This window comes from Emiliania huxleyi (assembly GCF_000372725.1).
Source record: "Emiliania huxleyi CCMP1516 unplaced genomic scaffold EMIHUscaffold_76, whole genome shotgun sequence".
Classification (NCBI taxonomy): Eukaryota; Haptophyta; order Isochrysidales; family Noelaerhabdaceae; genus Emiliania; species Emiliania huxleyi.
Window position 1 is genome coordinate 352,909 of NW_005196310.1, and position 22,963 is coordinate 375,871.

Sequence of the window (22,963 nt, forward strand, 5' to 3'; positions counted from 1 at the left end):
GATACGAGACATGACTCTGACTCTCCGCGGGGAGACATGTGTGTCTGCTCTATTTCTACGTATTTATTTAGCTCTCAATGTGGCAAGGACGACGCGCTGAAAGTATCGTCCGAGGGGGACGGGCCCGCTCGGCGCGCTGCATGGCGTGTCGAGCAGGTCGTTGACGAGGGACTCGTAGTCGGCGAGCAGCGCCTGCTTGTGCTCGCCGGCGTAGATGCCAGCCGAGACGTGGGCGAGCAGCGCGACGTCGCAGCCGAGGCGCGCCATCGCGACGAGGCCAGCGTGCAGTGCGGCCTCGACGCCCGCCCGGAAAAGGGGGTAGTCTTCCGCGGCGAATCTGTTGTAAGTACGCCGGGTGGTGCTCCTGTCGCTCCGTCCCCACGCACCGCAATTCGGACCGGCGACGAATACGAGGGACGTGGGAAACGCCTCCGTCACGGCATAGCTCTTCTGCGCGGGCGGAGCGACGCGCTTGCTGCTGAGGAGAGCGTCCTCGACGACCCACGCGTCACCATAGAAGGAGGCGCTGCGCGCCCGAGTGTAATCCACATGCTGAATCGTGAACTTGTCAGTTCCGGCGGGGTTGCTCATCCCCCACTGGCCGGCGATGGTCTGCTGGTAGAGCATATTGGCCAGCGGGTGTGCGCCATCCGCGACTGCATCGGTGAGTGGTTGGCCGTCGGCATGGCACGTGGTGGCGAGCCAGTTGGAGATCACGTCCTCCTCCTGCGTCGAGTGGTTGGGATGCAGCGCACGCACGGTGCCGTCCTCGAAGCCGCATGCTCCGCCCGGACGGCCAGAGTTCCCCGCCACCATTGTAGCGATGCGAAATGGCCGGCCCGATTGCGCCAGCAGCTCGATGTGAAGATTACGGCCCACGTTGCTGATGCCGCCCGCGTCCACAATGACCTCGAAGCGAGCCGCTTGAGAGACGTGGGTCGGCGGGGGGATGGAGATCCTCACCGGGCGATTGTGGTACAAGTCGCTCTTGATATTGTGGTGGGCACAGCCATAGGGCAACCGCACTGCACGTTGCGGGCACTGTTGAGGCGGCTGTTGAGGCCGTGGCGTCGGCTGTGCAACGAGGATGCGGCGCAAAATTAGTGGGAGTACGTGACTGAGATCGCCGAAGACACCCTTCACTGCCGCCGCTCTGAGCTCGGAGGCGGTGACTGTAGCTCTCTGAGGTCCAAACGCTGGGTTGCCAGCAATTTCTTCGGCCGTCACCGTACTGGAGGGCGCGTCTTCAATTAGCGCGTCGACGAGAGCGGAAAATTCTGATAGGTCGAGAGCACCGTCGCCGTTCGCATCAAATGTAGCGACCAGCTTTTGCCACGTCTCGTCCGAGAGCAGAACTGCGCTGTCATCCGCAGCCGCCGGCATCGAGACGAGCGTCTCTATGCTGGCCTCGCGCGCCTCCAGGATCGCGCTGTCATCCGCGGCCGCCATCGTCGCGATCGTTCGGCTTCGCGCGCGTGTGTGTGTTCGACTCGGCGTTCGACTCGGCGGGCGCTCTCGCGGCCCACTCGGCTCGCGGTATCTATTCGCGGACCCGCGGCAAGATATGACCATCGCCGCCACCGCCGGCTGTGCCCAGAGCGAGCGCTTCGGCTGGCCGCGCGAGCAGTGTGCACGGACGGTGTCGCTGGGCACGGCCACTCTCTCCCTCGCCAATCACGGCTGCCCGCGCCGACTGGTGCGTTGCCCTCCCCTCTCTCCTACTCTCTGAGTACGTTGAGAGAACCCCGTGCGTGCTCCCTGTGGCAGCGCGACGCCTTCAACTCGTCGTTTGGCTACGAAGCGCCGCCAACGGCGGCCATGCTCTGTCGCGCTGACGGCCAGCACTCGCTTCCGGGCCAAGGCGTTACAATCCAGGGCGAGTTCAACCGCTCGACGGCGCTTTCTGTCACGCGTAGTACCTGCCAGACGTTCGAGTTTGGTCGTGCCAAGGCAGGCAAGCAAGCAAGGCAGAGGCACGCGGGACCGGCGCTGATTGGTGCCGACGCCGACTTGGGCCATGTCCTGCACCGTGGCCCTGCGGGCCGCTTCAGCCTGATGAACATGGGAATGAATTACTCGGCGTGGGCGCACAACACCCACGGGCGGCGGCACGACGGCCTCTGGACGCCTTGCACGAACGTGGCCTTCATCATGTGCGCCCTGCGCGGCTGGCTTCCGGGGCAGGAGTCGCGCCGCACGTTCCACATAGCGACGCCTGGGCGCGAGCTGATGTCGCGCTGCCGACCCTGTGGTGAGTGCCTTCCGGGACTCCACTGGGACGAGTGCTTTATTGTGCGGGCCGAGTACTGCATGGTGGACTCGTTCTGCTCAAACGGCGCCGAGATATGGGGCTCCACCGGCAACTGGACGTGCGTGCCGCGCAGCAAACAACGCAAAGTGGGGGATCGTGATGCTGTGGGTGGTAAGTGATGTCGAGTGATAAACGTCTCAACACACATCAAAGTGGGGGGCCAAGGGGCCGTTCCTTTTTCGACGCGAAAATCGGCATTTTACCAATCCCCACCACCTCCCGTCTGCGCCGACGCGGCTAGCCTGCAAAAGCCAAGGAATGCAAACCGTGAGCGGCCCTAGCGGGTCGCGATGCGTCGCACCGACCGCCATGCTTGCGACGCTGCTGGTGCTGCTGGCTGGTTTGTCTGCTGTCCCGCACATTGCGGGGAGGCAGGAGGCTAACGATTGGCCACCCAGTCTGATGTCCACGATGTCGGGATATTGGGAAAGCATCACCGCAAAGATGTCCCAGATGCAGAGCAATGCACGCGGGAACATTATCATGGACCAATTCGTCATGGAGGAGTTCGAGCCTCCCCCGGGCATGCCAAACGGGACAAAGTGCTCGTACATCATGCCGTGGATAGAGAATGCGCTAAACCAGGTGATCAAGGAAACGATCCTCAGCGTCACGGAGCATCCCGTACTCTCGAGCAAGGGTCCCGGCGCGCTGCCCATCGCAGCCTCTGTAAAGGTCGGAGTCCTGACCTTGGCGGTCTCCAACCTGACAATCATCAAGATGGACCTGGCACACATCAGGATGGGACAGTGCGTGAAGCCCGACATTGTGCAGGACATGGTCAACCACGGCATCGATAGCATTTTGCACCCGGTCTCTCACGGCAAAGAAGATGTCTCGAGCGCATGGGACATCATGTCAAAGCCTGGCCAATACGTTAGCGACTTCGCCACCGGCGTGAAGGGCTTCTTTGTCACGGGATTCGAGACGGGCATCTGGACGCAACAATTCACTAAGTACTCGCCTCAATGGCTGCCCGACGCGTACGTCGTCCGGATTGAGGAGGTCAACCTGACTGAGGGGCTTGTTGCGCACTACGATGGCGTCCCCGTCCCTTTCACCGGCGGCATGGGCGCCTTTGATGTCGGCGCCAGGTCTGACACACGTGGTTGGCTCGAGGTGACCGCCTTCTACTCACGGCCAGACATTCTGGGAGGGACGACAGGGAACGACAACGGAGAGGTGGTCGAGGGTGGCGGCACGAAGATCACAGCTTGCAAAGGCAACTTCAACCTCGGCCATACCGATCTGACATGGCCCATGGGCGTGCACGTCGACGACATGCCCATGCCTGTTGCGCTGGACCTCGGCCCGCTCATCTGCTGGGGACCGGCAGCGGCGCTTGGTCCGCTGAGTGGCTTGGTAGGCCTCGATTATGAGACGGAGACGAAGCTCAAAGCAGCAGAGGCCAGCGGCCAGTTTGTCGGTCTCGCGCCAATGCTGAATACCATCCTGCGCAAGAATCTTCCTGTACGCGCTTGCGGTCCAGCGCCGACGCCGCCCCCTACCACCCACTCCCAAACCCTCCCTGCCTGCAGGGGAGCGAATACGAGGGGTGGTACTTGGGAAAGTCCGTGTACGAGGGGGGGCAGAAACTCTCCACAAAGTTCCACGCCTGGGCCTACGGCAAGACGAAGCTTCAAGTGTGGCCACCCCCGCCACCCCCGCCACCGGAGGAGGGAGGCTGGTTCCTCGGGTGAGAGAGATCCCCGGGAAGTTTGACGCCCTGGGGCATCGGGAGAGCTGATATCACACTCAGACTGATCGCTCGCACACGTCTAGCTTTCGTACGTTTGTCTTTTTGTGTGGGTGTGCGGTTGCCGATGTTTTCGTTTTTTTTTCCTCGCCCGACGACGCGGACATACAGCATACACTCTCACGACTCAGTCTGAAACGTCTCACGCGCTCGTCAGCCAACCGCACAAGTGGCACTGCTTTCGGCTGGCCTGGGAAGGGTCCGTGTCGATAAAGACCTGGGCGGCTCCAAACTCGCCAGCGAGGCGCGCCTGGCTGCTCAGCAACTTGGCGAGCAGCGCCGCTGCAGCGCGCTTCTCGTCGTGCCACACGACGAAGCGGACGGTCGTTCGGCTGTCGCCCTGCGGCGGCGCCGCCTCGACTGCGCGCTTGTCCGAGATTGTGAGGGCGCGAGGCCAGCCACGCGCGGCGGTCCGCCACCGCTCACGGAGCGGATCGTCGCTCTTGATCCCCATCTTGAGGGCGCCCACCTCGTCCGCGCCGCCCTCCGGCCGGGAGAGCAGCAGGGCGCCCTCCCACAGCTTGGTCATCCCGCCCGCCGGGCTGGCGGAGCGAGGGCTCTGGCTCGGCGGGCCTGCAGCCACCACCTGTGGCGTGGCGGGCGGCGGGCGGAGCGGCGGCGGCGGCGGCGGCGGCGGAGCAGCAGCTGCGGCGGCGGCAGCAGCAGGGTCGAGGGCAGGAGCTAGCAGCAGCAGGGGACCGTCGCTGGAAATTGCAACGGGAGCGGGCGCGCGTGGTGGTGCTGGCCGCGCGCAGGACGAGTGGAGAGCTGCGAGGTTCACGGCGGCGACGGGCGAGATGACTGACAGGGAGAGGCCGCTCGCGGCGAGGGCTTCCGGCACAGGCGCAAACGGGTGCGCTTCTGGATCGGTGCATGTCGGCAGCGGAAGAGGCACCGAGGCGGTCAGTAGCAGCACGTGCCGGCATTCGCGCGCCGCTGTCCACGGCACCGCACTCGCCACCAGCGTCAGCGCGCACAGAAGCTCGGGCGGGTCCAGCCCGCCGTGCAGCGGCACTGCGTCGAGCCAGCGGCGGAGCGTCGCCGGCGAGGTTGTGAAGGGAGAGATGGCGCCCCAGCCGGTGCTCTCGTCCCGCACCGTGAGGAGGGCCGCCTCGGTGCTCGTCCGGGCCTCGCCGAGCCAGCGCTCGAGGAGTGGCCAAACAGTGTCGTCGAGGAGCGAGCGCAGGTGCGGTGCCATGGCCTCGGTCGCGTCCAACACGAGGAGAATCTGGCGTCGCATAGCGTGACTGACGTACGTGTTGCCCGAGTCGCGCAGGGAGCGGGCGCGGGAAAATATTTCTTTTCGAGCGGCGACAGCATGCGAATAGCACCCCGCGTGACGAGTACCGGGGGACCGGCATGAAGCATGGTGATTCCAAAAGCAAAACACATTGTCATGAACGTAACACAATGCTCAATGGTCAATGCCGGCGACGGCTGCTACAGCGCAGGGCGAAGGAGTCCAAGCAGACGAGATTCGGGAGCAGGCGGGGGGGGCGCCCGCCGCACGCGGATCGGCGGCGGTGCGCGTGCAGCGCAATCTCGGAGATGCGCCGCGGCGCCACTGGAAAAAGGGCGCGCGCTGGCCTGAGGCCAGCGGGGGGGAGCCGCTACCGCGCGCCGTCGCGCGCTGCCCTGCCCTTCGGCGGCGGCATCCCCGGCGTCGGCCGCCCGGCCGCCCTCTGCGTGGCTGCCTGCTTGGCCTTGCCAGCCTTGGAGGCCTGGTGAGAGAGGTGTGCGGCGTGGTGAGAGGTGGGGAGGGGAGGGGGGGGAGGGAAGAGGGAGGGAGAGGGCGCGCGCCTTGTTGGCCTTGGTGTCGATCTTCTTAAAGAAGGGCGCGTTTTTCAGGATGTCCGGCAGGACCATGAAGCGCACGTGCGAGCCGCGCAGAAAGACGCTGAGGGCGGGCGGGCGGGCGGGTCGGACGCGGCGGCGCGAGTGGGGAGGCGCGGGCCGCAGCCGGGCGGCGGGCGCGAGCGCACTTGGAGAGCATCTCGACCTGCCCGTCCTTCATCGTCTTTGTGCAGTTGGAGAGGTGGACGTTCATGTTGTCCTCCGCCTCGTCGAGCTTTCCCCTGTACACCTCGCCGTTCTTGAGCTCGACGGTGACGGTGTGCCCCTCCGCGTCGTGCAGCACCTTGATGGGGATGCCGATGTTCGACATGCTCTTCTGAGCCGGTGACGCGCGACGCGGAGGCGCGCTACAGCGGTAGGCTTCGAGGCTGACGCGGCGGTCAAAAGAGAAAGCGCCAACCAGACCACTCTCTTGAAAAAAGAAGAAAACGCTGCCCCGCCAAGCGAGCAACCAGCGACTCTCTCAAGTCACTATTGGGAACCCTGCATAGCGCCGGGTGCAGCTCCCAACCCGGAGCGCCGGCCATGCCCGACCTGACCGACCTGAAGGAAGATCTCCAGGCGCACACACCCGCCGCTCACATTCCGCCCCATACCGCCCAACTCCCCCCACCCCCCAATCCCCCACACCCCGCCGCCGCCGGCCGCCGCCGCCGGCCGGCACTCTGGGTGGTGATATGGCACTTCACCAATGTTGGAGTTCGATGGCCACGGCACCCGATCCGGCGCCGGGGCGTCGTTGGCCGTGCCGCCGCCTCCCGTTCCCGCTCCCCCGTCCCCCACCCCCCCCCCTTACCACATGCCTCTCTCCCCCCTCCTCGCGACTTTTGCCGCCCCCGCAGCCTGCCACCCACCATCCCTCTCCGCGTCGCGTGCAGTGCCCGCGCTCGTGGCGCGTGGTTTCGACGAGCGCCGCGGGCGACAAGATCTACGAGTCGCGCACCGGTCGCAGGCTTCGCTCCGTGCAGGAGGTCCAGCACCACCTCAAGGTGAAGAGCGCGCAGCTCTCGCACCCTCGCGGCGCACACACGACGAGCGCTCGGCCTCCGCTGCTGACAGAAGCCTCGCCGACACCCCGACGCGTGGTCTCCGCGCACCTCCCTCCGACCCGCTCCCTCCGACCCCCACCCCCCGCAAGCACCCCTCGCCCATCCACCGGCGGCGTTGGCCTCCTCTGCTCCCGCCTGCTGCGCCCCGCCGCCGCGCTCCTCCCTTCCCCTCCCCCAGCCCGCCGCCGGCCGCCGACGCTCCCCCGCTCTGCGAGCCCGCTCCACCCCTCCCGTGCGTTGCCATCGCCGTCGCTAGAGGCTGCCTTGTCATCGCCCCGAGGGCCGCGATCAGCACCCGTGGCGCCCTCTCCACACCCCGCCGCGGCTGGTTCTCCCCTCGAGCCACACTCCCTGCCGCGCCAGCCGCTGCAGCTCGCCCTCGGAGAGGGTGTCTCGCCCCGCCGGCGCGACTCGCCCCTCATCTTGCGGGACGCCCCTCGCCCCGCCGCAGGAGGAGCTCGGCGAGGCGCGATGCACGCGCGAGGAGCTGCTCTGGTGAGGGGGAGGGGAGAGCCGCGTGTGCGCGCACCGCGTCTGCCTCAACGCTCTGCGTGCGTGCGTGCGTGTGCGCGCGCGGATAGCACCGCGCCGAAGGGAGATCCGCGCGCCGCTCGCTGGCTCGCTCCGCCTCTCGTCCGCACCCCCGCCCCCCCTCCCATCCCTCCCCAGGCTCCGAACCCTCGAGCGGTATGGCTCGACCTGCAAGCACTGGGCCGCGGCGCGCTGCGCGACGGACATCCCCGAGGCGCCGACCTTTCACCCGACGGAGGAGGAGTTTGAGGACTACGGCGCGTACGTCCGCTCCCTGCTGCCCAAGATCTCGCGCTACGGCATCTGCAAGGTCGTGCCGCCCGCCGGGTGGAAGCCTCGCCCCTGGTCTGGCGCCCCGCCGCCCGGCGCATCGAGCTCAGCAGTCGTGACGCCGGGCGGCGGCTGGCACGGCGACAGCGCGGTGGAGGCGGCGTGCCACGGCCTGAGCGGGAGCGCGGACGCGGCGGGCGGCGACGTGGCGGCGGCGGAGATCAAGGTCTCCCCCCGCGTCCAGATGCTCTCACTCTTCAACAAGTCGTTCGAGCAGTACGCGGACACGCTGACGCTGCGGCAGTACCGCGACCTCGCCGACGCCGTCTGGCCGGCCTGCGCCACGCCGGCGGCCGCGCAGCAGGCGGGCGCGCCGCCGGTGTGCGTGGGGGAGGCGGAGGCGCAGTTCTGGGACCTGATGGCGGGCTCGGCGCCCAAGGGCTTCGCCATGTACAAGACCAAGCTCCGCATCGAGGCGCGCGCGTACCAGGCGCATGTGCAGCGGATGCAGCCGCTCCCGCCCGGCGGGCAGGCGGCGGCGGTGCACGCGCCGGGGCCGCGCAACCTGCTGGCGCGGGTGCTGCCGGAGCTGCCGTGGGAGCTGCAGGGCGCCGAGCCGGTGCTGGCGCGCCCCGCGGCGCCGCCGCCGCCGCGCCACGACGCCGCGCCGCCGCCGCTGCGGGCCGAGGCGTCGAGCGACGAGCCTGCTCCGGCCGAGGCGGCGCGAGCAGGCGAGGCGGCGGAGGAGGCGGACGGCCAACGCAGCAAGCGGGCGTGGACGCCCGAGGACGACGAGGCGGTGCTCGAGAGCCGGCGCGTGGGCGCCACTTTCAGCGAGATAGCAGACTACCTCGACCGCACCATGGCGGCAGTCAAGGCGCGGTACCACCAGGTCCTGCGCCCGCGCGCGGGAGGCGGCGGCGAGGGCGGCGAGGGCAGCGGCGAGAGCGGCGGCGAGGGCGGTGGCGAGGGCGTCGGCGAGGGCAGCGGCGGCGGCGATGGCAATGACAGCGGCAGAGCCAGCGGTGTCTCGCCCATGGAGGAGGAGCCGCCTGCACCGCTAGCTGATGAGGCGGCGGCGCTGGCTGCAGCGGCCGCCGCAGCGGCCGAGGCGGCGCAGGCGGCGGCCGTGGGGGTGCCTTCTCCGATGCCATCCCCTCCCGGCTCGCCGCAGCCGGAGCCGCAGGTGCTTCCCGCGGCACCCCAGCCCGTGGCACCCCAGCCCGTGGCACCCCAGCCCGTGGCACCACAGCCCGCGGCACCCCAGCTTGTGGCGGCGGCGGCAGCTGGGACGGCACCAGCGAACGGGGCGGCCCCGGCTGCTGCGCCGCCCGGCAGCCTCCAGGGCGGCTGGGTGCGCGTGCACTCGCTCAAGAAGAACCCTGACCTCAACGGCCAGATCGGGAAGGCGCATGCTTACATCGCCGAGACGCGGCGGTATCACGTGAGCGACGCGCCAGACCGGAGGCTGCGGCGTGGGGGCCTCCGCTCTGAGGTGCCCGCGACTCGACTGTAGGTCCAGCTACGAGGCTCCCAAAAGATGCTCGCCCTCAAGCAAGCCAACCTCGAGGCGGCGCCGCCCCCGACCAAAGCGCCGCCGCAGGGACACGCCGCCACGGCGGCCACCGCGCCAAACGGAGGGAGGCCGGCCACTGCCGCCGCGCCCAGCGCCGCGTCCAACGGAGGGACGCCGGCGGCGGCCGCCGCGCTGCCGCCGCTGCCGCCGCGCCCAGCGCCGAGCAAGGCGCCGCGCCCACCCGCTCAAGCCGCCAAGGCCGGCTGCGACGCGTGCAAGGGGAAGCACCGGCCGCACACTTGCGGCAAGACGCGGCCGGTGAAGAAGGCGGCGCCGCCGCGCGCGGACGCGGCGGAGAGCGCGTCGCCCTCGAGCAAGCGGCAGCGGAGGAGCAAGGACGAGGTCGAGGCGGAGAGGCCCCGCTGCTCCACCCCCGGCTGCGAGCTCCTCCGCTGGCACATCGGGCCCTGCTCCTCGGAGAGCTGTGGCCCGCAGAGCGCCGCCGCGGCATCCGACGGCGCGCGGGGGCCGCGGCCGTCGCGCCGCGCCGCGCACAACAAGAACTACCGGCTCCTCGCGGACGAGATCGACGAGCGCGAGTACGGCCTGGCGCCCGAGCCCGGCAGGCGGTCGCTCGGCGCGTGGGCCGCAGAGGACGAGCGGTCGAACCAGCGGGCCGCCCTCCTGTCAGCGGTGCCGCCGCCCGCCGCGGCGGCTGCTGCGCACGCCGCGGGTCCTTCAGTGGCCGGTGCCGCCGCTGCCGCAGCGCCCGGCGACAGCGAGGGCTTGAAGCGCGCTTTGAACGCTCTGCAGACGCAGTCGCTCGGGGCGCCGTGCTCGCTGTACGCGTCGGACATCCCGTATGGAGGGCCGGACCCGGCGGTGGACGTTGAGGCAACCCCCTTGGGCCCCCCCCCCCCCCCCCCTCCTCCCTCCCTTCCCGCCTGGCCCTCTCCGCCCTTTCGACCCCCCGCCCCCTTTCCCTTCGTCGCTTTAGGCCGGCGAGCTGACCTCGACGAGGACGCGGTCGGGCGTGATGGACTCGCTGCTGCGCCACTCGCTGCTCCGCTTCTCGCCCCTCATCCCGGGCGTCAACTACCCGATGGTCTACATCGGCACGCGAAACACCTTCTTCTGCTGGCACGTCGAGGACAACCTCCTCTACGCCACGAACTACGTCGTCGCGGGCGCGCCAAAGGTCTGGTACGGCGTGCCCCTCTCGCACATGGAGGCGATGGAGGCCGTCTGGAAGTCCTCCTTCCCCAGCCTCTTCGCGCGCAACCCCGACCTGCAGTACTGGAAGACCTCCATCTTCTCGCCGGCGGTGCTCGCCGCGGCGGGCATACCCGTCTTCCGCGCCGTCGCCGAGCCGGGCACCTTCATCTTCACGGAGCCCGGAGCCTACCACTGCGGGTTCAACACAGGCGCCCCAGCCTGACCCCCTCCTCTGCCTGACCTCTCGGCCTCTGTCGCGAGTCCCGCACGGGCCCCTGTCTCTTTTGGCCGCCAGCCGACCCCGCTCCCCCCCACCACCACCACCACCACCCACACGCCCCTCCACTCACAGGCACGCTCTCTCTCTCTCTCTCTCTCTCTCTCTCTCTCGCTCGCTCGCTCGCTCGCTCGCTCGCTCGCTCGCTCTCTCTCTTTCTCTCTCTCTCTCTCTCTCACACACACACACACACACACACACACACACACACACACACATACACATGCACATGCACACACACATGCACATGCACATGCACACACACACACACTCCCCGGCAGGCTTCAACGTCGCCGAGTCGACAAACTTCGCCTTTCCCGACTGGCTGCCCGTCGGGGACAAGGCGCTCGCCCGCTACCGCACGCCGCCGACGCGCGACTCGACGCTGCTGCACGACGCGCTCCTCTGCGTCGCGTCGAACCGCGGCACGCCTCTCGAGCTGCGCGCGCTCCTGCCGCACCTCCGCGCCGCGCTCGGCAGGGAGACGGAGGCGCGCGCTCGCGTCGCCGCCGCTGGCGTGCGAACGCCTCCCGAGTCGGACGAGGCTGCGGCGGGCGAGCGGCCGAGCGAGTGGGACCACGCAGCGGCGGAGCGCGACGGCTGGCGCTGCCGCGTGTGCCGCCACCTCTGCTACTTTTCGGTGGTGCGGTGCGGCTGCGCGGGCAGCTTTTACCTCTGCGCCGAGCACGCGACGCACACCTACGAGGCGGGCGAGGCGCAGCCGAGCGGCTACATCCACTACGACGAGGACGAGTCGCTCGACGTGAACGTGCGCGAGCAGTCCCACCCGCTCGAGATGGCGCGCCGCTTCGCCGGCAGCTCCGGCCCAAAGGAGTGGCGACCCGCGCTGTCCATCGCCGCGCCGTCGCAGCAGCAGCAGCCACCGCCGTCGGCGCCACCCTCGCCTCCTGCGCTGCCATCGCCGCCCGCCAGCCCGCCCGCGCTTCCAGAGCCGCCGGCGCAGACACCAGCGCAGCCACCAGCGCAGCCGCCGACGCAGCCGCCGCTGCCGACGCAGCCGCCGCTGGCAGCGGCGCAGCTGCCGGCGCAGCCGCAGCCAGCGGCAGAGACGATGATCGCTCGTTTCTCGTGCAACGGCTGCGGCAAGAAGCTCAAGGCGCGCGTGCCTGCGGGCGTGCGCAAGATCTCGACCGCGTGCGCAAACTGCAAGAAGCAGATTGTGACGGTCCTCGCCCCCGTCGCGCCGCCCGCTGCCATCCCTCTCGCTGCGGCAGCCGCGCCCGTCGGCAACGGCGCCGCGCCGGCTGCGCATCCAGCAGGGCGCAGCATGGGCAGGAGCATGGGAGGAGGAGCGGCGGCGATAGGTGCGGAGTGGCACGCGCAGCCGCGCGCGTGCTGCAGGTGCAGCGTCTCGGAGCGGCGGCTGGTCGTGCGCCATCCGTTGCGCCAGATTCGGCAGCTAGTGTGGCAGAGCGGCGAGGCTTGACCGCGTCTTGAGGGAGAGAGGATGTTTGTCCCCGTAGGCAGCTGATTGAGGAGATGACGGAGCGCGCCGGCCTCGAGAAGACTGAGGGATGACGGGCGCGCGGTCGATTGGCGCCGGGATATCCGGCGGTACTGATATGTAGTGTACGCGAGGCGAATTCTTTAACTTTTGCGGGGTTGGCAACGTAAATGTGTGTACGAGGGTTGTTCCGATTATTGTCCAGCATGCATCATTTAGAAAATTACGTAATGTTCACATTTGTGCGTGATCCCGCGTGATCCCGTGAACGCGCATCGAATCGATGGCATCGCCTTCCCGGATCCGCCATCCGGCATCCGCCCCGAAGCGCCCGCGAGCGCGAACACTCGTGCATAAACAATAGTCATAGATACCCGGACACCTCGGAGCTCGGTTTTCCATAGGCTATTAAATAGTATTTAAAACCGGGGCATAGGGTTTCTGATGTGCGGTTTCCCATGGGCGCTCTGTTGACTGTTTTTCGACTGGGGTAGGGACTTCCCGACCCGCCTCGACTTGACTTCCCGGATCTCTGCTGTGTGGGTGTTGGTTTCTGCGGTGTGAATACACATCGCTCCCGCTTCGGCCTAATGGGCCAGCTCCAACCAGCCACGCTATACAGCCGCTCGCCGCGCCTTGGTCCCAGCGGGCCGGCGCGGCCTCCCGCCCCCGGACAGCAGCCCTGCGGGGGTGGGCTCAGGAGGCGGGCTGCTCGACGGCCAAAGAGGCGGGTAGAGAGTAGCCCGCTTGCAGCCCCACCGCCGGGGGTAGCTCGCCGCTCAGGTGCGGCGGTGAATAGGTGGCGGGAATTCAATATAGGCGCCTGGGGGGGCAGAGAGAGCACTGAGGGAGCGTCCTGGAGGTGGTGCCCTCAAGATCGCCGCGCGCTTTGCCGCCACTGTGAAGGTACTCAAAACACTCGCACACTTTCACGCTCTGCCTTTCTTTATCGGAGCAGAAACCAGAAACCACTAACCACAAACCAGAGTGCCTGATAGTGAGATTGGGCTCCCGGAGATGGGCTCCCGCGGACGCGACACACACAAGGCGCGGAGAGACACGCACGCACGCTCTCACAATCTACGAGTACTGTTCGAACTACTTTCGACCGCCTCTCCCCTCGCCCCCCTTCCTGCCGTCGCCGCCCCCACCGCTGCCACTGGCATTGCCCGACCCCTCTCTTGCCCCGACCAGGCTACGAAAGCGATCAGAGAAGCCTCGAATGACGCTCTCCGCCGCATCAAGGGCTCTGCGTTTGGCGTAGTCAGCCACCGCTCTGCCGACTGCGCGGCCAGCCTCGGCCGCCATCCCGCGCAGCGCGGCTTGCATCTGCTGCTGCGCCCGCTTCATCGCCTCCTCCTCATCCTTTGTCATTGCACGCCGCGGACCGCCCCCAGAGCTGAAGGGCCCCGGCCCGCCGAACGGGTTGCCCCCGGCCCCTAGCTCCTCCTCCACCACTTTCCTCTCGCCGTCCGGCCCCACTGTCGTCGTCCGGAGCCGCAGGCGCCCGTCCGGGCCTTGGAAGACCTCCTGGTGGAACCTGGCCGAGGAGGGACCTCGCCCGCGCCCGCCTCCAAAGCTGCCGTGGACACCGACGTTTCCGGGAAAGCCTTCGCGGAAGAGCTCTCGGAAGAGCCTCTCCGCGTCCTGTTCGGTGAAGGCGCCCGATCCTCCGAAGCCGCCGCCTGGGAAACCTCTGCCGCCGCCAGGGCTTGCGTGAGCGTGAGCCGCGCCGCCGTCGCTCAGCCTCGCAAACGCCTCGCTGACTGCCTTGAACCGCTTCTCCGCTCCCTCCCGGTCGTCAGGATTGCGGTCGGGGTGGTGCTTCATGGCGAGGCGGCGGTAGGCCGCCTTGATCTCGTCTTTGCTCGCTCCAAGCTTGACCCCGAGTACGCGGTACGGGTCGGCGCCGAGGCAAAGGCCGCGGCGCTGCTGGAGACCGCGCGAGGAGGCGGCGTTGAGTCGGCAACCGACTCGGAGTCGGCTTCGTAGTCGTCGTAGCATTGAGATGCTCCGGTCTCGCGCCTCGCGCCTCCAAGGGGCAGGCCGGAAAAAGAATTCTGCCTTACCTCGCGACACTAGGCATACCTAAAACTAGGCCGGGACTGGCGCTCAGTAGGAAAAGAATTGAGTTCGCCGCTGTAGGCTACGCCGTGGGTAGGGGAACCCACGACGGCAACGCCGTTCCTGAGGGAGGGTGTAGAGGATGTAGAGTGTAGAGCGCTGTAGAGCTGTAGAGCTGGAGAGCGCTGTAGAGCGCTGTAGAGCTCTAGAGCTCTACATCCGCCGCGTGACGATGCGCCTGCGTTGTAGAGCGATGTAGAGGCGCTCTACAACGTGAAATCTCTCCCTACAACAAACTCCAAAACTCCACAGCACATGCTTATGACATGCACATGTACATGTGCATGCAAGCTGCGAAGAGGCACGGTCGCTCTCCGACATGAGGCGCGTTGAACTTGCCAGTGCTGCCCTGGCCTTCTGCAGTCTGCCCTCCCAATGGGTGGCAGGTGCCTCTGCTGCTGTGGCATGCCTCACGGCTGCGACTGGCCGGCGCCTGCCCTCGGCGCGTCAGCTCGGCTCGGCGCAGCGATAGTGGCCAGCGCAACTCGCCTGGACTCAACGCTCAGCCAGGAGCTCCCGCACGCGCTGGCGCGAGTCATGGCGCATGCAACGCGTCTGAATGCTCGCCTCGCCTCGCGCAAATGCGACCGTCCTCGCAGCCGACAGTCCACCGCCTGCTAAAGAAGCACAGCGACGAATGCGGCACCGGCGACGCATGGCAGGCTGGTCATGACGCAGTCATAGGGTGTTGTGTGTCGTCAGAGTGACTCTCTGTGTGTCAGGGATAGTCAGGGCCGTCCATCAGAGCTCCAGTAAGCTCGGAGACACCCCATTAGTGCGGCTCGACCTCTTTGAGTCACTGCCTTCCCGGCGGGTTGGCTGTAGAGCCTCTACAACAAACTCTACAACAAAATCGCGCTCTACATCGCTCTACATCGGACTCACATCGTCACGCGCCGGATGTAGACTACTACCCGCTAGAGGGAGGGGACCGTGAGTTGAGGAAATCGGAGGACGCGACCCACTTCGCCACAGACGGTCCCGCGCCTCGCCGCTAAGTTTGCGGCACGCCACGCACCGTCCGCTGTGCCGCGTTTTTTGTCCGGAGTGAAAAGTCCAACGCGCTCGTCGGTGACGGTGTCCTCCAACCTGCGCCGCGCTCGGCGAACCTCAACAGCGCCTTCGATGGCATGCAGCTCTTTGCGCCTGAAGCTTGGAGAGCAGCTCCTCTGCTGTTCACACACTCTGCACAGTTGACACAGCCTACTGTGCGGCTGCCACAGCTGTGACAGCGATGGGCTCGCCCTCACTGGCCCTCAGTCACTTGTGCTGCGGCTTGTGTGAGCGACACTGCTCGGCGACTGCCGGCACACTGTGAGACCATGGGTGTGAGGTAAAACCACGCTACCAGCGCTTGGTCACATCGGCCCCGAGGTCAGATCCTTCTACTCTGTTAGTGACAAGACTTGTCTACTGGCTGGAGCCGAGCAGGAGGGCCAGGCGCACAACCCCTGGTCAACTCACGGACACGGTCCACACCCCGTACACGTACTTACATTCATTCATTTTTTTGCCCCTGGGTGTGAGGTTGATGCACATGTGGGTTGATGCCGACCGCACTCCAAGTGCTCCAAGTGCACAAGTGTGCGCACGCCGACCTCCGGTACGGCCTGGCGCCGAACCTGTCGGACCTCAAGACAGCGTTGTACATCCCTTGGCGAGGGCGGTGGAGACTCACACAGCTCACAGGCGTGGGCCTACTCAGACGCGCGACACCACGGCAAAAAGCCGCACTCGATCGCCCACGCCGTCTCGCCGCCATCGAATCCCCGGCCCGGTGCGTCGTGTACGCACACGCGCAACGCGGGGCACGGCGCCGCTCCCTCGCCACCGGCGACAAACGCGCGAGCGAAGCTCTGTGCGTCGGCGTCGATCGACCCGCAATCAGCGTCGCTGCGGCACAGGTGCAGCTCTCGCAGCGAGGAGCAGCCGCGCAGCGGCGCGAGGGCGCGGGCGACTCCGCCCGCCGGCAAGTCATCATTGTCGTACCACTCGATGAGGAGCCGTTCGAGGGCAGGGAAGAGGGCGGCGGTGTATGCGGCCGCCATGTGCAGCGCGCAGTCGTCGGCGAAGCCCGCCGCGGAGACGACGCCGGCCGCAAAAGCATCGACATCCGCCCGCCCAGCGCCTAACGGCCGTGTCGCGGCCGTGTCGCGGAACAGTGGCGGACGCCGCTACGCGTGCTGCCGCCCGGCACGCGCCAGGTGAGTTTGTGAAGAGGGCGAGGTCGCGCAGGCCGGCCGCCCAGCGAGGCGGGCCCCTCCCCTCGTCGCAGAGCGCGCGGAAGAACGCGAGCGGGTCGAGCCAGGAGCACTCGACTGCACCGAGAGACTGCAGGCTCGGGGGGAGGGCGCGGAGCAGCGCCGCCGAGTCGTGCAGCGCGAGGAGCGACGAGAGCGGCTCGTGCCCCATCTGGAGCACCCTGAGCCGCGACCAGCTGCCAGAGGCGCGGACAAGGGGCCTGCGCGCGACAGGTGGGCGGTCAAGCGGGCAGCTGGCCGGCTGGCGACCTCGCGAAGCGGGCCCTCTCTCGCCCCGCGAGGCAGCGAGGCAGCCCCCCCGCGCTCAGCAGCACCAGCTCCTCGAGGGCGTCTCCGCCCAGCGAGAGGGCGAGGCTCTGCCTCCCGCCTCGCGCCGCCGCCTCTTCTTCGCTCACGAGGTCGAGCCTACAGGTGCAAGGGCAAGGGGGAGGGGTGAGGGGTGAGGGGTGGCGCCCCTCGCCTCCGGAGGTCGACGAGCCCGTCCAGCTCCGCCTCCTTGAAGCCGAGGCCGAGCCGGCGAGGCGGCCCCGCCCGAGGCGCCTCGAGCAGCGCCGCAGGAGCGCCCTCCCGCCCGCCCGCCCAGAAGAGCGTCTCGAGCGGGAGCGCGGCCAGGCCCTCGACGAGCGCGGTGCCGCCGTCGCCGCCCCTGCCCCCTCCAAAGGTGCACTCCCACAAAGTGAGCCGCTGCACGTGCGCCAGCATCTCGCCCAGGTTCGGAGGCAGGGCGCATCGCGTCAGAGTGACGGCGCGCAGACGCCCGGGCCTCGCGCTCGCCAGCTGAGGGACGAGGCGAGGCAGCAGCGCGCCCAGGTCGCTGCGCCGGTGGAGCCGGAGCGAGCGCACGGCGGCGCGCGCGGCCGAGCGCCGGTGGGCCAGCTGAGCCAGCTCGAGCGCGTCCGAAAGCCGGCTGGAGAAGCGCGAGAGCGTCGCGACGTCGGCATGCACCGAGACACGGCACGCGACACAGTCGTCGACCGGGTCATAGAGCATCCTCCCCACACCGGCGAGCGCCGTCGGCCACTTGTCGCACTCCAGGTCCACCGCCAGAGTGGTCTCGGCCTGGAGAAGCGCCGCGATCCGGCGCGAGGCACGCAAGAGAGCGACGCGAACCGCCGGCGTGTGCGGCCGCGCCGCTCGAAGCACCTTGCGCAAGAGGTCGTCGGAGAGCCGGTCGAGGTGCGGCGTGGGCTCGGGCGGAGGCGGTGACTGCATATGTGCACGTAAACGCACAACCCCGGGCCCGAAATCGCACAGGAGTCACGCAACAGGGAAGGCGAGCAAAATGACACACAGAAAAAGAAAAAATACTTAACGCAGGATGGGGGAGGACGACAGGGTCCACACCTGCACGAGCAGGATTTTGGAAGGACGATCAGGGGCACAGGTGGGGCTCTCCTGCTCCTGACAAGGGACACGACAGGCTCGCAGCGCGGTGCACGGTGGACTCCCAACTCCACTGGCGGTCTCATCTCAGTCTAGCGACCTGCCTCCAGCTTCTGGCAGTCTCTCGCAACCACAGGCACACTGACACAGGGGTGGCAGGGGCGGCGGCAGGAGTCTCCCACATACTATGCGGGCCTCGCTAGAGGTGCGTCCTGTGTGTGTCCTCGCCCTTGAGGGTCTTGAGGGGGAAGGGGAAGGGGCTGTTTGTCTGTGCATGCATGCATGCATGCATGCATGCATGTGTGTGTGTGTGTGTGTGTGTGTGTGTGTGTGTGTGTGTGTGTGTGTGTGTGTGTGTGTGTGTGTGTGTGTGTGTGTGTGTGTGTGTGTGTGTGTGTGTGTGTGTGTGTGTGTGTGTGTGTGTGTGTGTGTGTGCAGGCGCTGTGCGAGCCGCCCCGAACGACCACATGGTGAGCGCGCCCGAGCACCGAAGCCCCGCGAGCGCCCGGTAGTAGATGATGCGGCGCCCAGCATGCTCTATCATGCGTCGCACCCACGGTGGCCGAGCCGACCGCCGTTCGAGCCTTCGACCTGGCACCGAGATCCGAAGTGGCTCCCACGTCCCAGATTCGAGCGCGGCAGGCTCAGGTTTCGCGCAGAACCGACGACCACCAGGGATCCAAGGCGCAAGGGCTATCTTGCACGACTGGCCGCGCCTGGCACGCAGGGTTCCAACTTTTTTGCGGGGCACGGTATATGGAACACAGCACACTGGCGCCACAGAGATCGCAGGTTCAAACACTCTTCGCCAGGGCGTCGATCGCATCGAGAGTCCCGAAGACGGCGCCGACCGACGCAAAGGCGACGATGAGGCCGTTCCACGCAACCTCGAGCGGGTGCATGCCCCGCACGCCGCGCAGCTTGAGGTAGAAGGCGGAGGGGAGGAGGAAGACCGTGAAAGTGGAGGTGCAGGAGGAGACGAGGTCGAGGAGCGGCCCAAACCTGTGCGGCACGCGTACATACAGGTGTGATTGCCACGCGTAGCGACAGTCCGGACGCCGGGGAGAGCGCGCCCACCGCTCGGGCGTGCGCACGAGCAGCGCGACGGCCGCGGTGAAGGCGACAAAGGCCGAGCGGACGCCGATGCGCCAGAGGAGCGGCGCGGCTCTGCTCTCCACGCGCAGGAGGCCCTCGAGCGCCGCCTCAGGGGTGATGGCGAGGAGGGGGTACGACAACACCAGGTGCGCGGTGATGGCGGCCGTGACGATGCGCACGGCGGGCGAGCCGGCGAGCGGCGGCGTGTCCATGACCGGCGAGCGGACAGCGTCGCCGTAGCGCGCGTAGCAGACGGCTGAGATGGGGAGGTAGAAGAGCAGAGTCCCTGCCATCGAGGCGACCACGGTGCGCGGGTAGAGGCGCGGGCTGCGCATCGAGGCGCGGACGGAGGGGAGGACGGGGTGGACGCCGTACGCGAATCCGAAGGAGGCGAAGGCAGAGCCGAAGGCGAATGCGTCGCTCGCGACGAGGGCAGTGCGCGGGGGCGAGGCGGGCGGTCGCTCGAGCGAGGCGGCGACCACGGTGCAGAGGAGGGCGACGTTGACGGCGATGTTGAAGTACGAGAGGAGGGCGACCTCGCCGAGCGTCTTGAGGAAGACGTGCAGCCACACGAGCGCTGCGACCAGCGCCACGGAGGCGGCCATGCTCAGCGAGTCCGCCGCGAGGGAGTGGATGTTGAGCGCCGCGAGGAGGTGGTACACGATCGCCACCCCGACCAGCGTGATGTGCACCTGCGAGTTGACGAACCACCTGCCCGGCCTACCACACACACACACCGGACCTCTGCGCAGGGAGGACGCGGTGCAAGAGACTCCCTCCAACCTAGACTCCTAGAGGCACACCGGCCATACGCAGCCTCGCCGAGGTCGCCGTACGAGACGCTGCTCGCGCCGCGAGGAGGAGGAGTCGCGCGGCTCGCGAGGGAGGCGCGCATTCCGCCCGCACGCCGCTCCTCCTCCTCCACGAGCACGATGCAGCGGCCGAGGAGCGCGGCGGTGTAGGTCGCCATCGCAGCCATCAGCACGAGGAGCGGCACGCCGACCCACCCGGAGCGCGAGACTGCGTACGGGAGGTTGAGCAGGCCGGTGCCCACGACGATGCAGAGAATGTTGAAGCTGGCGCCGAGCGCTGAGGAGGTGCCCGTGCCCGCCTCGCCCGCCGCGGAGGCCGCCTCGTCCTCACGCTCGCCCGCGCCGGCTGATGGCGTGGCGCCCGAGCGTGCCCATGCCGACACAAGCCGGGCCGCCCTCGAGCCCCAGCGTCGGCCGGAGGGAAAGGTCTGGGGTTCGCCTTCCCGTGCTTCGCCGGCGGCCTCGTCGGCAGCCTGACACTGCGGCGTGGCGGGACCGCTCTGCGCTCCGCCCGGAGAGTTGAGGACGAGAGGCGCGGTGAATGCGCGGCGCGAACACGTGGCGGGCTCGGCACTGATTCTCCGCATCAAGCGCATTCGCTATCCGCTCTCAGATGGACCAGGCAGGAAGCAGTGGGTGGGAACAGATGAGCTGAGGTGGCTAGCTTGCGTCGAGGAGGCGCCGTATGGTACACATAAAATTGCAAAGGAGTCAGAGAAAGCAAGTCGTGAAAAAGAAAACAGTGCGACATGCCGGCACAGCTGCTCCAGCTCCACTGCAAGGCCTTCCTCGAGCTCGACCTGTGGCGCGAGCGGCTGCGCGGCCGCGTGCTCATCACGCTGCGCGCGCCGCTGCCGCCGGAGCTCTGCCTCAACCTCGGCAGCAGCGCGTCAATCGAGGCCGCTCGGCTGACGCCGCACGGAGGCCGCACTGTCACCCTGAGCCCAGAGTCGCTGCCGGTGCGTGCGCTGGTGGACGAGGTGGTGCCGCAGCGCTGGAGTGCGACGCGCGACGCCGGGTCGTTCGAGCGCTGCCACGGCGCCGCGCTGCACGCATCGGGCGATGGCGACGTGCGGCTTCGGCTGCCCGCGGAGCTCGCCGAGGCCGCGGGCGGCGAGGAGGCGGCGGAGGGCGGCGCCGTGCTCGACATCGAATACACAGTCGACGAACTCAGTGGCGCCATCCACTTTGCTCGGCGCGTGCGCGGAGGCGCCGCCGCCTACGCCCACACTGTGCCGCAAGCGGGCGCCGTCCGGCGCTGGCTGCCTTGCGCCGACGTGGCGACGGCGCGCTGCTCGTATGAGCTCCACCTGGCACTCGCCGAGCCGCCCGAGGGTGCCTGCCCCTCGCCAGACGCGCGCCCGCGAGTGGTGGCCTTTGGGAGCGGCACTCGCGTCGGGCCTCCGCCCTCGTGGCCGCCAGAGTGGTTTGGCGGCGGCTCCTCGTCGTCCTCCTCCTCCGCCGCCGCCGCCGTCGCGCCGTGGGCGCACTGGAGCTGGTCACTGGAGCGGCAGGCGCTCGCGAGCGAGGTGGGCTTCCTCGTGGGCCACGAGGCGGCGCTGCAGAGCTGCAGCCACCCGACGGAGGCCGGAGTGACGCTGGCGCTCGGCAGCCTGCCCGCCGCTCGCGAGGCGGCCGCCCTCGGGCCGGAGGCGCTGGCGGGGCGGGTGCGGGGTCGGTGGCCGCACCTGCTCTACCTCTCCCGCAGCCTGCCGACCATGCTCGCAGAGCTGAGGGCCTTCCTCTTGCCGCCGCCGCCCGCAGACCTCGCGGCTGCGCGAGAGGAGCCGGCCGCCGCCTCGGCTGCGCAGGCACTTGCAAATGGGGCGCTGCCCGCGCTGCTGCGCCGAAAGTGTACCCGCGTCGTCCAGTTCTTCTCTGGCCCGCAACCGTACGCGACGCTCGCCGAGTCGGGCGGTGCGCTGCGGACGCCTGTCGGCGGCTTGGAGGCCCGGTACACCAACTCGCTGATGGTGGGTCGATGCATGGTCAGGCGCGCTGTGGAAGCCCGTCGACTCGCACATCTCCTCCTTGTTTGGCATCCGCAAGGACGAGCGGCGGATGGGCGGCTACGCCTACTCGCAGAACAAGCTCTTCGAGGCGCGAGATGCAACCGGGATGCAGCCGAGATGCATCCGAGATGCAGCTGAGATGCAGCCGGGATAAGCCGAGATGTAGCCGAGATGCAGCCGAGATGCAGCCGGGATAAGCCGAGATGTAGCTCTTCGAGGCGCCCGCCGTCCGCGAGGAGAGAGCGGCGGGCGCCCCTTCCGCGAGCGCGTCTCTCGGGCCGTAGGTGTCCGCTTTCCGCGAGATGTAAATAAATAAATAAATAAATAAATAAGTAGGTGTCCGCCTTCCGCGAGATGTAATTAATATATAATATTAGGTGTCCGCTTTCCGCGAGATGGTCGCGCAGTTCGACAGCTGCCGCGCCGCCGGCCGGCCTCTCATCGCCGAGCTGCGCGGGATCAAGGCGCCTTCGAGACCGACCCTCCGCCGCCGAGCCAGCCCCCGGCGGTGACGGGCTGGTCAGCAACCCCCTAGGTGCTCGAAAACGACTTTTACGGCGTCGAGGCGTACGGGCCGATCGACTTGGTCGTGCACTACATGGACGCGCCGAAGCGCTTCACCGAGACGGTGCCCGCGTGCTCGTCACACCTCTGCGTGTGTGATGGGCGCCTCTCACGCTCCCAGCCGTGAATAGGTGCCCGACGACGTGCTCGCGCTGGGGGGCGAGACATTCCCGATGCTCGCGTCGGGAGGCGGCTACACGTGCGCCCAGGCCAACCTGGTCGCAGACATGGTGGCGTGGTCTGTCCTCTCCGAGGCGGACAAGTTCCGGTTTGACGAGACGCGCACCTAGGCACGCCGGCGGGCTCCGGGGATTGTAGATCTTCGCCAACGTCTACGGGATAGCTAGCTGATCTGCGAGCCTAGGACTTAGAGCCACGTACTACGTCTACAGTGGGTTGCGGGTATTAAGAAACCCGCTTACCATTAAGAAACCACGCCGAGCGATTGCGCTCGAGCCCAGGTGCCAG

General features: G+C 68.0%; 8 protein-coding genes across 8 annotated transcripts; 2 read left to right on the top strand and 6 right to left on the bottom strand.

Annotated features, from left to right (window-relative positions):
- Nucleotides 1–4,209: 4,209 nt before the first annotated feature.
- On the bottom strand, nt 4,210–5,307 carry EMIHUDRAFT_218015 (hypothetical protein; the record flags this gene model as incomplete). Its single annotated transcript, XM_005760354.1, has 2 exons — nt 4,210–4,640; nt 4,767–5,307. 2 exons carry the CDS (start codon nt 5,305–5,307, stop codon nt 4,210–4,212), a joined length of 972 nt encoding a protein of 323 aa, XP_005760411.1.
- Nucleotides 5,308–5,426: 119 nt separating this feature from the next.
- On the bottom strand, nt 5,427–6,297 carry EMIHUDRAFT_438450 (hypothetical protein). Its single transcript, XM_005760355.1, has 3 exons — nt 6,050–6,297; nt 5,868–5,964; nt 5,427–5,788 (listed from the first exon to the last, which is right to left on the bottom strand). The coding sequence occupies exons 1-3, from the start codon at nt 6,229–6,231 to the stop codon at nt 5,678–5,680; spliced, it is 390 nt and encodes a 129-aa protein (XP_005760412.1). The 5' UTR covers nt 6,232–6,297; the 3' UTR covers nt 5,427–5,677.
- Nucleotides 6,298–8,758: 2,461 nt separating this feature from the next.
- On the bottom strand, nt 8,759–10,371 carry EMIHUDRAFT_359111 (hypothetical protein; the record flags this gene model as incomplete). The annotated part of the gene is made up of 3 exons (XM_005760356.1): nt 8,759–9,215; nt 9,851–10,189; nt 10,285–10,371. Coding segments are annotated over 2 exons (426 nt in total), but the record flags the coding sequence as incomplete, so codon positions are not given.
- A 1,302-nt stretch (nt 10,372–11,673) lies between these two features.
- Nucleotides 11,674–12,482, top strand: EMIHUDRAFT_438452 (hypothetical protein; the record flags this gene model as incomplete). Its single annotated transcript, XM_005760357.1, has 2 exons — nt 11,674–12,195; nt 12,264–12,482. Coding segments are annotated over 2 exons (534 nt in total), but the record flags the coding sequence as incomplete, so codon positions are not given.
- Nucleotides 12,483–13,996: 1,514 nt separating this feature from the next.
- Nucleotides 13,997–14,158, bottom strand: EMIHUDRAFT_60378 (hypothetical protein; the record flags this gene model as incomplete). Its single annotated transcript, XM_005760358.1, has 1 exon — nt 13,997–14,158. A coding segment is annotated over one exon (162 nt), but the record flags the coding sequence as incomplete, so codon positions are not given.
- A 1,907-nt stretch (nt 14,159–16,065) lies between these two features.
- On the bottom strand, nt 16,066–17,891 carry EMIHUDRAFT_453237 (hypothetical protein; the record flags this gene model as incomplete). Its single annotated transcript, XM_005760359.1, has 4 exons — nt 17,108–17,891; nt 16,903–17,034; nt 16,570–16,829; nt 16,066–16,496 (listed from the first exon to the last, which is right to left on the bottom strand). Exons 1-4 carry the CDS (start codon nt 17,839–17,841, stop codon nt 16,066–16,068), a joined length of 1,557 nt encoding a protein of 518 aa, XP_005760416.1. The 5' UTR covers nt 17,842–17,891.
- An 842-nt stretch (nt 17,892–18,733) lies between these two features.
- EMIHUDRAFT_453238 (hypothetical protein) lies at nt 18,734–20,515 on the bottom strand (the record flags this gene model as incomplete). The annotated part of the gene is made up of 3 exons (XM_005760360.1): nt 18,734–19,014; nt 19,090–19,827; nt 19,911–20,515. The coding sequence occupies 3 exons, from the start codon at nt 20,513–20,515 to the stop codon at nt 18,807–18,809; spliced, it is 1,551 nt and encodes a 516-aa protein (XP_005760417.1). The 3' UTR covers nt 18,734–18,806.
- A 466-nt stretch (nt 20,516–20,981) lies between these two features.
- EMIHUDRAFT_465688 (hypothetical protein) lies at nt 20,982–22,949 on the top strand (the record flags this gene model as incomplete). Its single annotated transcript, XM_005760361.1, has 4 exons — nt 20,982–20,989; nt 21,094–21,892; nt 22,467–22,559; nt 22,627–22,949. The coding sequence occupies 4 exons, from the start codon at nt 20,982–20,984 to the stop codon at nt 22,783–22,785; spliced, it is 1,059 nt and encodes a 352-aa protein (XP_005760418.1). The 3' UTR covers nt 22,786–22,949.
- Nucleotides 22,950–22,963: the final 14 nt, after the last annotated feature.

What these genes read in the sequence shown, in the direction of transcription:
- EMIHUDRAFT_438450 (XM_005760355.1), bottom strand. Translation starts at nt 6,231, where the DNA reads ATGTCGAACATCGGCATCCCCATCAAGGTGCTGCACGACGCGGAGGGG. An exon ending in CAGGTCGAGATGCTCTCCAA is followed by an intron (nt 5,965 to 6,049) that starts GTGCGCTCGCGC and finishes GCCCGCCCTCAG; the next exon opens with CGTCTTTCTGCGCGGCTCGC. An exon ending in TCGACACCAAGGCCAACAAG is followed by an intron (nt 5,789 to 5,867) that starts GCGCGCGCCCTC and finishes CTCTCTCACCAG; the next exon opens with GCCTCCAAGGCTGGCAAGGC.